This window comes from Capricornis sumatraensis, chromosome 16 (genome assembly GCF_032405125.1).
Source record: "Capricornis sumatraensis isolate serow.1 chromosome 16, serow.2, whole genome shotgun sequence".
Taxonomy (NCBI): Eukaryota; Metazoa; Chordata; class Mammalia; order Artiodactyla; family Bovidae; genus Capricornis; species Capricornis sumatraensis.
Genome location: NC_091084.1, coordinates 76,857,291 through 76,869,917, shown reverse-complemented (window position 1 = coordinate 76,869,917; position 12,627 = coordinate 76,857,291). Strand labels below are relative to the sequence as shown.

At 60.1% G+C, this 12,627-nt stretch overlaps 1 protein-coding gene across 6 annotated transcripts in view; it reads right to left on the bottom strand.

The window, feature by feature from the left end:
- DGKZ (diacylglycerol kinase zeta) overlaps nt 1–12,627 on the bottom strand; it is a 43,769-nt gene that overhangs the window by 20,982 nt on the left and 10,160 nt on the right. For 4 of the 6 annotated variants that reach the window (XM_068988393.1, XM_068988391.1, XM_068988394.1 and 1 more), the window contains exon 1: nt 9,623–9,783. The exons of 1 other annotated variant lie outside the window; for it this stretch is intronic. In XM_068988393.1, coding sequence (XP_068844494.1) covers nt 9,623–9,783 — 161 coding nt within the window. Of the gene's footprint in view, nt 1–9,622; nt 9,784–12,275; nt 12,452–12,627 lie in introns of those variants that run through there. One more of the 6 variants, XM_068988390.1, reaches the window with a different exon arrangement.

Here is a 12,627-nt window from a genome sequence, read left to right as displayed (position 1 = left end):
TTGCTTCTATCCAAGGCTGTTCTCTGCCCCCTTATCTGGCTGAGCTCGAGCCCACTGCTGTGTCCTGGCCCACGGCACACCTTCTGCCTGGATCACTGGTCTCCTTCCCCGCCCCGTATCATAATCCCACCTACTCGCAGCTGCCCTAGCCAACAGGGCATCACTCCCACTGATGACTCCATAGCGCCCATCTGGCTGCCCTGCCATGGGACCCCAGGAGGTGTTCACTCGCTCAGACCCGTCTGTCTCGCTCCTCCCGCCCACCGGACAAGCCCCTGGCTGGGGGTCAGGAGAGGGCAGGGGCCAGATCCAGTGCATCTGGGCATGCCCAGCGCAGCGCCTCGCAGCGAGTGCAGTGCTCACCACTGATCAGCTGAGGAGGAAGGACCTGGGGATTCCGCCGGGGAGGGACCAGTTAAGGGAAGAGAAGGGCTTCCTCCACCTCAGGTACCGCACCCGAGGGCTGACCACAAGGGCCGGTTACTTCTCTTTGCTGGGCCCAGGCAGATGGTGGTAGCCTTTGTTTTTAGCAGCTGCCGCCCTCTCCTCTCCAGAGGACCCAGGCAGTGACAGCCAGGGCTCCTCTCCAGAAGCGGTGCCAGCACCCCCTCCACGCCCTCCAAGATGAGACCTGGCCACAGGGTTTGGTGCCATGCAGTCACAAGGTGAGGAAGTGGGCGAGGGGTGGGGGGAAGAAGAGCGGCTGCCCCAGAGGTCGGGGGCCAGGCCAGTCCCCCAGCTCTGAGTTCCTTGCTGAACCATCCCCAGTCTCTCTCTCCTTCCATCCTGAGCACCCATCTCAGGGCCTGGCTCCTGGGAGGCCCTGGACAAAGGTTTGTGGAATTAATGCCGGACTCATTCCTCAGAGCCTCCCCTCCAAGCCATCCTCCTGCTGGCACCAGACTCCACCTCCCAGCGCCTGCCTATCTTTCAATGGCTCTCTACTGCCAGGGAACAGAAAGCAGACCTGGGTTTGGCCGTCAACCGGCTTCTCAGCCTCCTCTCCCATTTCTCCTTCATACTTTTCATTTCACAAACACGCACCTCACTATGTACCAGACACGGTCCTAGTGAGTGAAATGAAGTCGCTCAGTCGTGTCCGACTCTTTGCGACCCCATGGACTGTAGCCTATCAGGCTCCTCTGTCCATGGGATTTCCCAGGCAAGAGTGCTGGAGTGGATTGCCATTTCCTTCTCCAGGGGATCTTTCCGATCCAGGAATTGAACCCGGGTCTCCCACATTGCAGGCAGACACTTTACCGTCTGAGCTACCAGGGAAGCCCACGGTCCTAAGTGTTTTACAAATACTCTCTCTTTTCACTTCATAAAAAGTAATATTATCTACATTTTACAGGCCAGGAAACTGAGGGACAGATTAAATACTTGCTTGTGATCACGCAGCCAGTAAGGGTTAGGGTTAGGGTTCCAACCCAGAAGCCTGCTCCGGGTTTACACTCTCAACCCCTCCCTTCACCTCTAGATGCTTCCGCCAGTCAGCGTGCAGGGGTCTCTTCCTGTCTGTCCGGGTGGCACTTGGCAGCCTCTCTGCCTGGGACACCCTTCCTTCCCTTCTGCTCAGTGAGCTCTCCTTCAGCTTTTCCCCTCTCCTTTCAGAGCTGGCTCAGATACCAGCTCTGCCGGAAAGTTCTCCCCGACTTCCTCTCCCGGGGGTTAGCTGCTCCCACGCTCAGGCCCTTCCTTGGTTATTCTGGGACACTGGCACTGGTTTACGACTCAGTGTCCCCCACCAGCCCACGTGCCCCCGGGACCACGTGTTACTCGTAACTGCATCCCCAGGGTCCAGAAGCGCCGGATGTGGTTGGAAGAGTGAATGGAGGGGACACTGAACGGTCCAGGCGCAACCTCATGGGTCAGGCTGAGAGGGCAGGGTTCTGGGCTGGCACAGTATCCCAGTGGCCAGCCAGGTCCTGAGCCCTTTTCCTGCCAGCTGCTGCTGTGGGCTGAGCTAGTGTCTCAGAGGCACAGAGTGAAACTGATCCCCGATGGGGATGTCGATACGCCTCCCTCTGCCTCTCTCCATGCATTGCTGAGAGAGTTATGAAGCCCCTGCCGGCCCCCGCCTTCCTCTTCTCCTGTGACCGGTCCCTCCTGTTGCCTTCTCCTGTGTCTGCAGCAGGCTGTCACTCCCCATCTGCCAGGAGCAGCATTCCACTCTTTACCCCGCATTCAAAATTTAACTCCTCTGAAATCTCCTGACCATGCTGCTTCCGCCTCCTTCATCTATGAGAAGATCTTAGAATCAGCTGTCAGCCCCCTGGGCCCACTCTACCTCCCAGGCTTTCTGCACCCCATACAGAGTTGTTCTGTTGTTTTTTTTTCCTGCACCTACAATCTCCCTGAGAGGTTACCAGGGTCAAAGGTCTTTTCTGAGGATTTGGACTCGAAAGGTCCAGATGTATTCTTCCTCTGACTGGCTATGCAACCTCAAGCCAAGTCTCTTACCCTGGCTGGGCCTCAATTTCCCCAACAGATTAAGGGGGATAACACCATCTTGTCTTCCTCAGGGCACTACTGCAGACTTGAAAGAAAAAGTGTTCATGGTAACCCATTCCTCGGTTTGCCAAAACTTTAAAGACAGAAAGTAACTCCGGAGGCCTAAAACTCAGAACACCCACTCTGGAGCACCATTGGGTCACAACTGTCTAAGCAGATGCGGGTTCAATCCCTGGGTCGGGAAGATCCCTGGAGGAAATGGCAACGTGCTCCAGTATTCTTGCCTGGGAAATCCCACAGACAGAGGAGCCTGGTGGGCTATACAGTCCATGGGGTCACAGAGTCGAATGTGACTGGGCGACTAAACAACAGCAAATCAAAGCTGCAGACACACCGTGCAACCAAGCACGCCAGCGGACAGAATGCACAAGGGGCCGTGGACCAGCGCCATCTCTGGAGGATTACCTGCAATGGGAAGAAAGCTGCCAACAACCTAAATGTCTATCAACAGGAGACGGTAAATAAGCTGCTGGACAGTTACAAAAGGAACAGTATATGGCAATTAAAACAGGTTCACGCTAGAGCTCAGGTTTCAAGAGGGTTAAATCTCCAAAACAATATGGAGGGAAAAACCTAAATTCAGAATATGTACAATATACCATTTTAACTCAAAAGGCAAAACCATACCAAACCGTACTATGTGTTGCTATGGATACATACATACGCGGGGAAAAATATCTTAAAACAGGCACGAGAGTCTAAACACCCCAATCAGGGCTGTGGTTTCCTCTGGGGAGGGAGACAGGGAGGCCTTCGTCTCTGTCTACGGTATGTTGGTAAGATCTGGTCAAGCTAACTGGTAGGTGTTATTTTGTATACTTTCCTCGTGGCAAAATACTTAATGCTTTTAAAAAAGATTTTTATAAATTTTTAAAAAGAGATTTTTTAGTATATACATATATTTTAAAAAAAGACCCCCCCTAGAGGGAGAATAGCTCTTGGGGGCTGCCCGGGTCTGTCTTGCATGGACGGGTTTCGGCCGCGGTGTGGAACCCTGAGCACGCCTCACGCTGTCTCATAGTAGGAAGCCCATGTTGGTGGGGCCGGAAGAGAGGTCTCCCCTGGAAGGGGAGGGCAAGCGGGTGACAGGCTGTCAGTGGGGTGTCGGTGTGGGCCGGGGAGCAGGAACCAGCTTGCCCCCTTTCACAACCACCCCCGCTTCAGTAAAATGTCAGCAAGCTGGGGAAGGGGGGCGCGGAGAGACAGGCAAGCTGTTAACCCGCGAGATGCTGGGGCGTGGGCGGTGCGGGCCCAGGCTCCTAGACAGCTATTTTGGCTCAGCCCTGGCAGGGGAGAGACCTCCGAGTGGGTGCTCGGAGCGGGCGCCCGGCCAGGCGCAAGCAAGGAGAGGTTCCAGAGTGGGGCGAGAGGGCTCGGGCCCCACCTCTCTTCAGACCTCTCCCCGGGAGGCCTGGTGCACTCTGCTCTCCTAGGCCACAGGCCACTCACTGACCACCCCCCAGGGCTCCTTTGAGTGTGTCCCTTGAGTCGTCTGTTCCCTACGCTTTGAAGACCAGGTGAAAGGCTGCAGGCTTGCTCCTACACTCCGGATCCAGCCAGGGAGCCACAGGACCTCCTGCTTACAAACCTGGTCTCCCCACCTGCGGGTCCGCCCACCCCGGCCCGGCCTTGTTCTCCCAGGAGCGAGGATCCTGGTGGCAGTTCTCCCGTGGGGCTGGGGCACAGACTACACGGAGGCCTTACTCTACTCCCACGCAGGACAAAGATCTCTCGCTTTCAAGAAGCCCTCAGACCTCTTCTTAGACTCTACCAGTTTGGTGCTGGGATAATAAAAGAACAGAAGTAGGGAGGGCCAGTGCGTCCCAGGGCAGCCGCGTGTTTGGAGAGATACTTGGCTCTGGGCTCCAGCATAAACCGCGTGACCCTGGGCCACGAGCCCCGATGGCCTCTCTGAGCTGTGGGGTCTCGTATGTAAAAGGGGAATGAAATCAACTACAAGGTTGTTGGGCAGATTACACGAAACGATGGACTTTCAAGCTTCTGGTAACTGTGAATCGCCGGAGAAGGACGAGCGAGCGCATCCCCAGCGTCCAGGTTGTTGGGGGGCAGGGGGTGGGGTACGGGCGTGCTTGTCTCCTCAGCCCTCCCCGCTCCTCCAGGCCCCAGACCCTCAGGTCGCCTCAGACCTGCTCTCCGCCACCGAACCCTGCCTCTGGGGTCTCAGCTGAGGAAGGAGGCCAAAAAGAAGGCAGGACGCGACCTCCTCAGAGGCATCTGTGTGGCTGCTGCTCTGACCTGCCCCCTGCCACCTGAAACCACCTTCGCAGGCTCCTGCCTGTGAGACTGGAGTGCCAAGGGGGCGCTGGGCTGAGACTCCTGGGCGTGGGGAACCACACCACAGCCCTGCGTGGGGCTGACACCTGAAGGGCCCCAGGGGCCCCACCCATGCGGAGGTTCAGAGGCAGCGGTTCGGTGGGGGCACCCCCCGGAAGTGCACCCTGATCTTGCCCAGGATGAGGGAGACGCTGAGCCTGGATGCAGGCGCGGGGGGTTCCCCACAGGCCCACCGAGAGAATCACTCAGGTGGCAGCAGGGAGGAGGCGAGGGCGGGCAGGCCAGAAGGTGCCAGATTGAGGGTCTCTCAGAAAGCGGGGAGGCCTCCAGGGTCCTGGCATGGGGTACAAACTGACACGATCCTGAAGTCAGGAGATCAGCACTGGAGGCCCAGATGACCCCTCGCTAGCTGTGAGACCTCAGCCCAGCCACCGCCCTGGGCCTCGGTCTTCAGAGGCGGGGACGGGGGTCGGGTCAGGTGATGTGGAGGCTCGCGCCCAGCCTGCCTCCTGCCACCTCCTGCCCAGCTGCGCCCTGGCAGCCAGAGTGTCAGCAGCAGGGGTCTGTGTGGGCCCACCCACAGGCCCGTGGCACCAGCGGAGGGCAGGAGAGGGGATGTCCCCATCTCGCCCGGCCCTCGGTGGTAGCTGTCGCCCCCTTGTGTCACTCTGGTGACACTGCAGGAAAAAGGTCCTCGGCTTGAGGACCCAGGAACCTGCTTGCCTTGGTCAGGGCCAGCGTGCCCACTCACCTCCCCTTCTGCTCGGGGGGGGTGACTGGTGGATCCTGGAGAGGGCTCCAAAAGCGGCAGAGGGCAGGCCTGGTTCTCCCTCTCCCAGGGCCACTCGGCCCTTCCACTGTCCTTGCCGAGGAGGACACCCACTCTTGTGCTCTCTTTTGCCAAGTGACACTCCCGGGCGGCTCTGCATCCTGGGATCTGACCTTTCCGGAGGACAGCATGTAGGAAAAAACCTGCCAAGAGCTGCCCACGCCCCTCCCCTGCCCGTTAAGCCAGAGCTGTGGGTGTGTGGCAGCAGGGGGAAGACCATAGGTGGCTCCCGCGCCCGGCCAGGCTGGCCCCCACTGGCACCCAGCGTTGAGTGGGGGAGTGGGCGGTCATGTGAGCCGACCCGCAGTTCACATGCCAAGGCCCCTTCTTCTTCCCGAACCCAGGGGCCCTGGCTCACACCGGCCTCCCCTGGCCCCCAGGGCTGCTCCCAGAATTAGCCTAAGCAAGACAAACCACTCAGAGAGGCGCCTTTTGCACCCAGACAGCCGGGCGCCAGAGCCCAGGCTCCCACCTCTGAACGTGAGGCATCCCTCAACACGTCCCTTCCGACCGTTGCAAAACCAACCCCAACTTGGGCTGTTGCTGCTCAGGCCCCCTGGAGGGCAGCCTCCGCCATCTGGACTCCAGGTCTATGCTCACTGGGCCCCGTGTGTGGCATCACCTCTAAATGGGACCTATTGTCTCCGACTTGTCCCACAGGTGTGCTTCCTGCCCTCCGGGAACGAGTGACTTTAAGCAGGATAAAGGGCAGGGCGCGTACACCCCATGCTCGGGGCCCATGGGCTCTGCGGGCTGCGGCTCCTTCCGTCTAGACGGGTGAACGGCCAGGTAATTTCTGATGCCCCTGGGGTGCCAAACCAGTTAATCCACCAGCTGTGTGACCTGCCCAGGGTCAGGCTGCTGGCACAGGGCCAGAGGCTGGAGGGCGTCCTCTGGAGGTGAGCCCTGGAAGACGAGGAGGAGGCAGTTAGCTTCCCTCCCGCTTCGACTGACCACCCCTCAGGCCAGGAGGCTGAAAGGTCAGGAGAGGAAAACCCAGATGCCCGGTAGGGCGGGGCCTACACCTCCTCATTGGGAGAGGCTGATGGTTCCTAGCAAGGACAGGAAGACGTGGAACGGAGCTGGGGAGGAGCACAGCTCAGCCATGTGTCTTCCTGGGCTAAATAAAAAAGGAGGCGTGGCACACCGCTCCCCAGCTTCCAGACGGTGAACCTGTGAGAGGCTGGTGTGAGAGGCTGCGGTGGGCTTTAAGGAAGATGCCAAAGAGGCTGGCAGGCGGAGACTGTCCTCCTCCTGACCACACCAGAGATGGTAAACACGCAGCCCATGTACCTTCGCTACCCCTCCCAAGCCCACCGTGGAGTATTAGTGGATTCCAGACCTCTACCACCGAGCCAAGATCCAAATGTTAGGGGATTCTAGACCTCCACCACTGAACCAAGATCCGAATGCTAGTGGATTCCAGACCTCTACCATCGAGCCAAGATCCAAACGCAGAAGACTCAGCTCAGCATCTGCAGCTGCCACCAATCTATTCGCTCTTCTCTCTCCCAGCCATGGTCTATTCGCGAAGCAGGACCCTCGGTCCCAAGGCCTGAAGTGTGTATGGGGGGGGGGTGGGGGCTGGTCATCACAGGGTGGAAGGCCCGATGAGCAGCAAGAGCTGGGCTGAGGATGAGCTCAGCGCCTGAGGAAAGATGGCGGACTGGGCTCAGCTGGGGGCACTGGGGAGTTTCACCTGAGGCTGGCAACCAGAAAGAGAGCAGGACCAGGCGATACTGTCAAAGAGGCAGTGCCACTGCCGGGCACTGTTCCCATTATCCATCCCGCCCTGCTCCAATCAAAGCAAGGGGATGGAGATCAGCCCCGGGGGACATCTGACTCTCTGACTCCAGACCTGCCAGGAGGAAGTCTTTGCCCCCGGCTGCCCTCCCCCTGACTCTACGAGATTTTCCAAACACATTCATTTCTTTATGCCCGCTGCCCGAGCACAATGCTAGCAGGCAGGGACACTCCTGCCATGCTTCCAGAGGTGCTGTTGCAGGATCTTCTCATTCACTAACCTACCAGATCGCTTACCATCCCCAGAGGGACGTAATATGATGGCTCTCAAACTTGGAAGCACTTTAGAAACACTTGGCAAGTTTTATAAAATGCCCAGCCCCACCTCCAGACCTGAGAAGTCAGACATGCCCAGGTAAGAGCTAGGAATCTGTACTTCCTAAAGGTCCTGAGGTCATTGTGACGGTCTGGTAGAGAGAAAAGGATGCGGGTTTTGGAATCAGACTAGAGTTCAAACTCTGTCTCTGACTCTTAAACTTGCTGTGTGACTCTGGGCAAACTACTCATCTCTTTGAGCCTATGTTGCTCTCATCTATAAAAACGGGAGAAGTTAATACCCAGCCTGGTTATTTGAGAGACTGAAGTAAAGGTACCGGCTGTCCTCCCGCTTCTTTTTCTCCCTCCTGAGGGGTCGCTGCTATGTGTGCAGGCCTGTGCCCTTCACGAGGGACACAGCCACAGGCCAAAAGAGCCCGGCACTTGGTGCCCTGTGGGCAGAGACAGGAAGCCTCTGGCGGAGCCCCCTGCCCCCCCCCCCCGCCCCCGACGAGCCTGTGAACACTGGAGGCTACATCCTGCGGAGCTGGGTGTCAACTGCTCCCCCTTGCAGGGCTGTGGGTGACAAAACAGAGGCGGGAGTCGCTTTGCGCTCTTTCCCATTTGATGACACTGAAGCCTGCACGGTTTCCCAAGGGCCTGCGGAGGGAGCTCCATCTGCCCATGTGAGGATCTGTGGGCTTGGCGACACAGTGCAGGGGCAAAGAGCAGGGCCCTGGTCAGGGCAGGGCGGCCAGAGGGCGCAGGTCTGCATCACAGGGACGCAACCTGCACAGGAAAAAGCTGCCCGTGTTATTTGTGGGTGAGGTCACCCCTGGGGAAGGGGCAGGGCAAAGCTCGGGGCGTGGGGGGCCTCCAGTACCATGAAGCCTGGACAACTGAGGGCAAGTGAGCGTGAGGCCCTGGGCACACTCCAAGTGGTCAGAGTCCAATTTGAGTTGGCTCTGGGGTCCCGAGCTCATTGGCTGCAAGCTCCGGCCGCTGGAGAAGGCCAGGGTAAGCCAGGAGAAAACCCAGGGAACCAGGTGGCAGTACTCATGGGGCTCCACCTCCTCTCACCTTACACCCGGACTACAGGGGCAGGAAGCGGCTCCCGGGCCAACGCCAGCACACAGGCCCCGGGCCGCCTTCCACTCAATCTTTCCACACCCTCCCCCAGAGTCCTGGTCAAAGCCCTGTCACAGGCATAAGATGGTGACATTTGGCTGGGGGAGGGGGCGAGACGGAGCTTAAAAGAACCAGCACTCCATCCCCTTCCCAGCAGGACTAGATGGGCGTACGGGGGCATGTGCCTACTCCCCAGCAGACGTTGTGGGCCTCCCTGCTAATTCAGAGCAGTGTAGAACAGGTGGTCAGACCACCCCCCACCCCCCACCCCAAAGAGCAGCTTAAAATGTCCAGCGATTAAACCGGCGACCAGGGCTGCGGGGACAGGCATGTGTCGTGACAGTACGATCCAGGAGGCCACGTTCTGCGGATGCCATGCAGCGCGGTGGCAGGCAACCCAGCCATCCGGAGGACCAGGGTGACGACGACGACGTGACTGCCCACCTCCCTGAGGCCAAGAGGCTCAGAGGGCACCCGGTTCCCAGCAGTGCCAAGAAAGGGGAGCGTGACTAGTCGTGGAGGCCCGACCGCTGGTGCCAGGGGGTTAGGTGATTCCGCCTCTGCTGGAGAGCTAGAAGCCGCTCCTGTCTCAGTACCCGAGAAGGCGCGCTGAGCTGCGGGTGCCAGAGAATGACAACCCCCCGCCGACCCAACCGGTGACAGACCCCGGACGCCGGGGGCGGAGCCCCCCATGCAGAGCCCAATGCCAAGACTGCCCGGATCGCCAGCGCGCGGGGACACCCCGCCCGGGTCAGCACCAGGTGGCCGAGGGATGCTTGCAGCCGCCGCCGCGCTCACCTGTGCCCGAAGAGCCGCAGCCCTGGGAAGCGCCGCTTGCTGAGACGCCGCGGCGCCTTGTCCGGCTCGGGACCCGCGTCGCGCTCGGAGCCGCTGGACGAGGCGGAGGCCGACTCGGAGTCGCTGCTCCGGGCCTCGGGGCTGCCGTCCCGCGGCTCCATCCGGCCCTAGCCCCGGCCGGCGGCGGGCCCGCGGGAGACGCCCATGCTGGGCCGGCGGCCGGGGCTCAGCACGCCGGCTCCTCAGCGCCCGCCTCGGCCATGGCGCGCGCTGACTCCGCCCGCCCCGCGCCGCGCGCCCCCGCGCCCCACGCCCAGGTGCCGGGGAAGCGGCCGCCGCCGCTCCAGGAAGTGCCGCCAGCTGCGGCCGCAGGACCCCGCATAGCTGGCCGGGCCGCTGCCTGCCCCGCCGCCGAGCACGCCCCCTCGGTTACGCGGCGGCGCTCGGCCCGCCGCGCCCTCTGCCGGCGGCCCGCCGAGACGCAAGCCGCCTGGGCCGCCAGAAGGGCGGGGCGAGACCGAGAGGAGGGGGTGGGGCCGCAGAGGCCACGCCCACGAGCCCGAGTGGCTGCCCCGCCCACAAGCCCGAGCCGGTCCACCGCCCACGGGCCCGAGCGGCTGCCCCGCCCACGAGCCCGAACGGTTGCCCCGCCCACGAGCCCGAACGGCTGCCCCGACCACGTGCCCGAGCGGCTGCCCCGCCCACGAGCCCGAGCGAGTCCGCCGCCCGGATCCGATCTCCAGCTTGACACGCCCGCGCAGCGCGCGAACCCGGACACGCTCAACCTTGTTTTCTTCCTCTCAGCCCCCGCTCCCCCCGCCCCCACCGGACCACCCACATGCTCACAAGTAAACACTCGCGAGGGGGCTGTCACCCCCTCCCCTCCCACGTCTACAGGGAGTAGACGCCTCTCTCGCACACCCGGTGCCTGTCACGGCCACTTAGGGCAGCTCCACCCCTACTCGCTCGGCTCTCCGAAATCACGCCCACGGGAACAAAAGTCACACGGCGCTCCCGGTACACACGGAAACAAACACGCCTCACACACGATTACGCTCACCCATTACTCAGTCGAACACTTCCCACCCCCAGCTTCTCACACTTCAGAGACTTTATACCAGGACCTAAGTGACTGAAGGACCCTGGCGCACACCAGTGACACGTTTGTTACCCAAATTCATCTTTCCACATCTCTTCAAGGTTGTTTCTAACACTGTCACACTCCCAGTACATGGCACTTTCCCAACACAATATGCGATGGGACCTGACTCACCTGACTCACTTGCACATCTCTTACACAGAAATACGTACATAAAAGAAAGGACCGCACTGTCATTACCCAGCATACGGGGTGTCAGCGAACATATACGTCTTTCTTGCTATGCTCAAATATAACCCAGGACAATGGTTACATTTGTTGCATCCCACCTAAGTATACTTTGTGCGTTTGTGCTCAGCCTCATATGACAGTTTGTGACTTCATGGACAGTAGCCCATCAGGCTCCTCTGTCCACCGGATTTTTTCCAGGCAAGAATACTGGAGCAGGTTGCTAGTTCCTCCTCCAGGGGATCTTCCTGACCCAGGGATCGAACCCGTGTCTCCTGTGACTCCTACCTTGGCAGGTGGAGTCTTTACCACTGAGTCACCTGGGCTTCCCTCCATATAACTTACTCACCCAGAAATATACCTCAGAGACATACAAACACAGCCCCTCAGACAGCAAAGTGTGTCCCCTTCTACAGATGAGGAAAACCGTTGGAAGCAGAGCAGTCATCTGTGTGTGGTTGGCAAGGCGGGCACACACATACTTGGGAATCAGCAGCTCGGGGGCTGCCTCTGATAGCTCCTGCAGGGCTGACGGGAGGAGGCCAGGCGGCTGGAGAGTATGGCCTTCCCCCTCCAGCACTGCCACCCTGATGCCCATATGAGGTGCCCGCTGTTTCTGTTAGCACTCCTCTCTGCAAAGCCACATCCTGTGTCACTTCACTTTCACCCTCTCTGGGGTTCTGGCAGCCCATTTTCCAGCCTCAGCCAGCCACATATAGCCAGTGCTGGGAGCTGTGACATGTGCGCAAGCCTGCCGTTTGGAACCAGTAGTCACCATCCAGAAGCTCAGAACCTTCTCCTGGCTTCCTTCAAGTTTCCTCCTGGCCTGGACCAGGCATGGGGTACCACCCCCTGGAGTGCTCCCACCAGCAGCAGGTGCCACAGCGGCAGTGAAATCCCCCAGGGGGCTGGACATGGTCCTCCTCGGGTGCCTGAGACCCTTTGGGAAAGTTTCCCAATGGCTCTGACCAAGCTCTGAGTGGGGAGATCAGAGGCAGCTGAAGACCCTGCTGATTCTGTGCAAGACATCCACTGCCACATTCCTGTGGGGGCTTCTCTTCCCAGATTCCGTTGCTGTTAGCTCCCTCGACCCCGCCTTCTGCAAGCTCAGCCCCCTGCCAGACCGCCCCCCAGCAATTCAAACATCAGAGCCCCTCTTACACTGCCAAGAAGCCCTCTGTCCTTTTCTGAGCCTCTGCAGAGCCACCGGACACAGGGAGAGAGGTAACCCCACTTCTGCCGACTCTCCCACCCCAGATAAAAGACTCATGGACGGATTGAGGCCAAAGGTCCCTGTGCCCATTCTCGGGCCACCCAAGTACGTACTGAGACTGGGGGACCTCAGCTGGGATCTGTGGGACGTCCCAGGAGCGGTAGCGCCACATCTGTCTCAGAGCCCCGGGCCGCTCCCCTTCTTCTGTCGCCAGAAGCTCCGCGGGACCCAGAGCTGCAGCCTCATCGCAGCCTCCCCCAGTACTGTGGCCGGCCCCCTGTGCGCTCATCCTGCCCGGCGACTCTCTTCCTCTTTCGGCACTTCCTGACCCGGGGGCCCTGCGAGAGGCCGGCCGGCTGCCCCGGAGAGGACCACAGGCCTCGCAGACGCCTTCCGCTGGCCAGGGCAGGAGGCTGGCTGGAAAGAAGGGCTTGCCAGCCCGAGAGGGCGAGAGGCAGGTGAGGA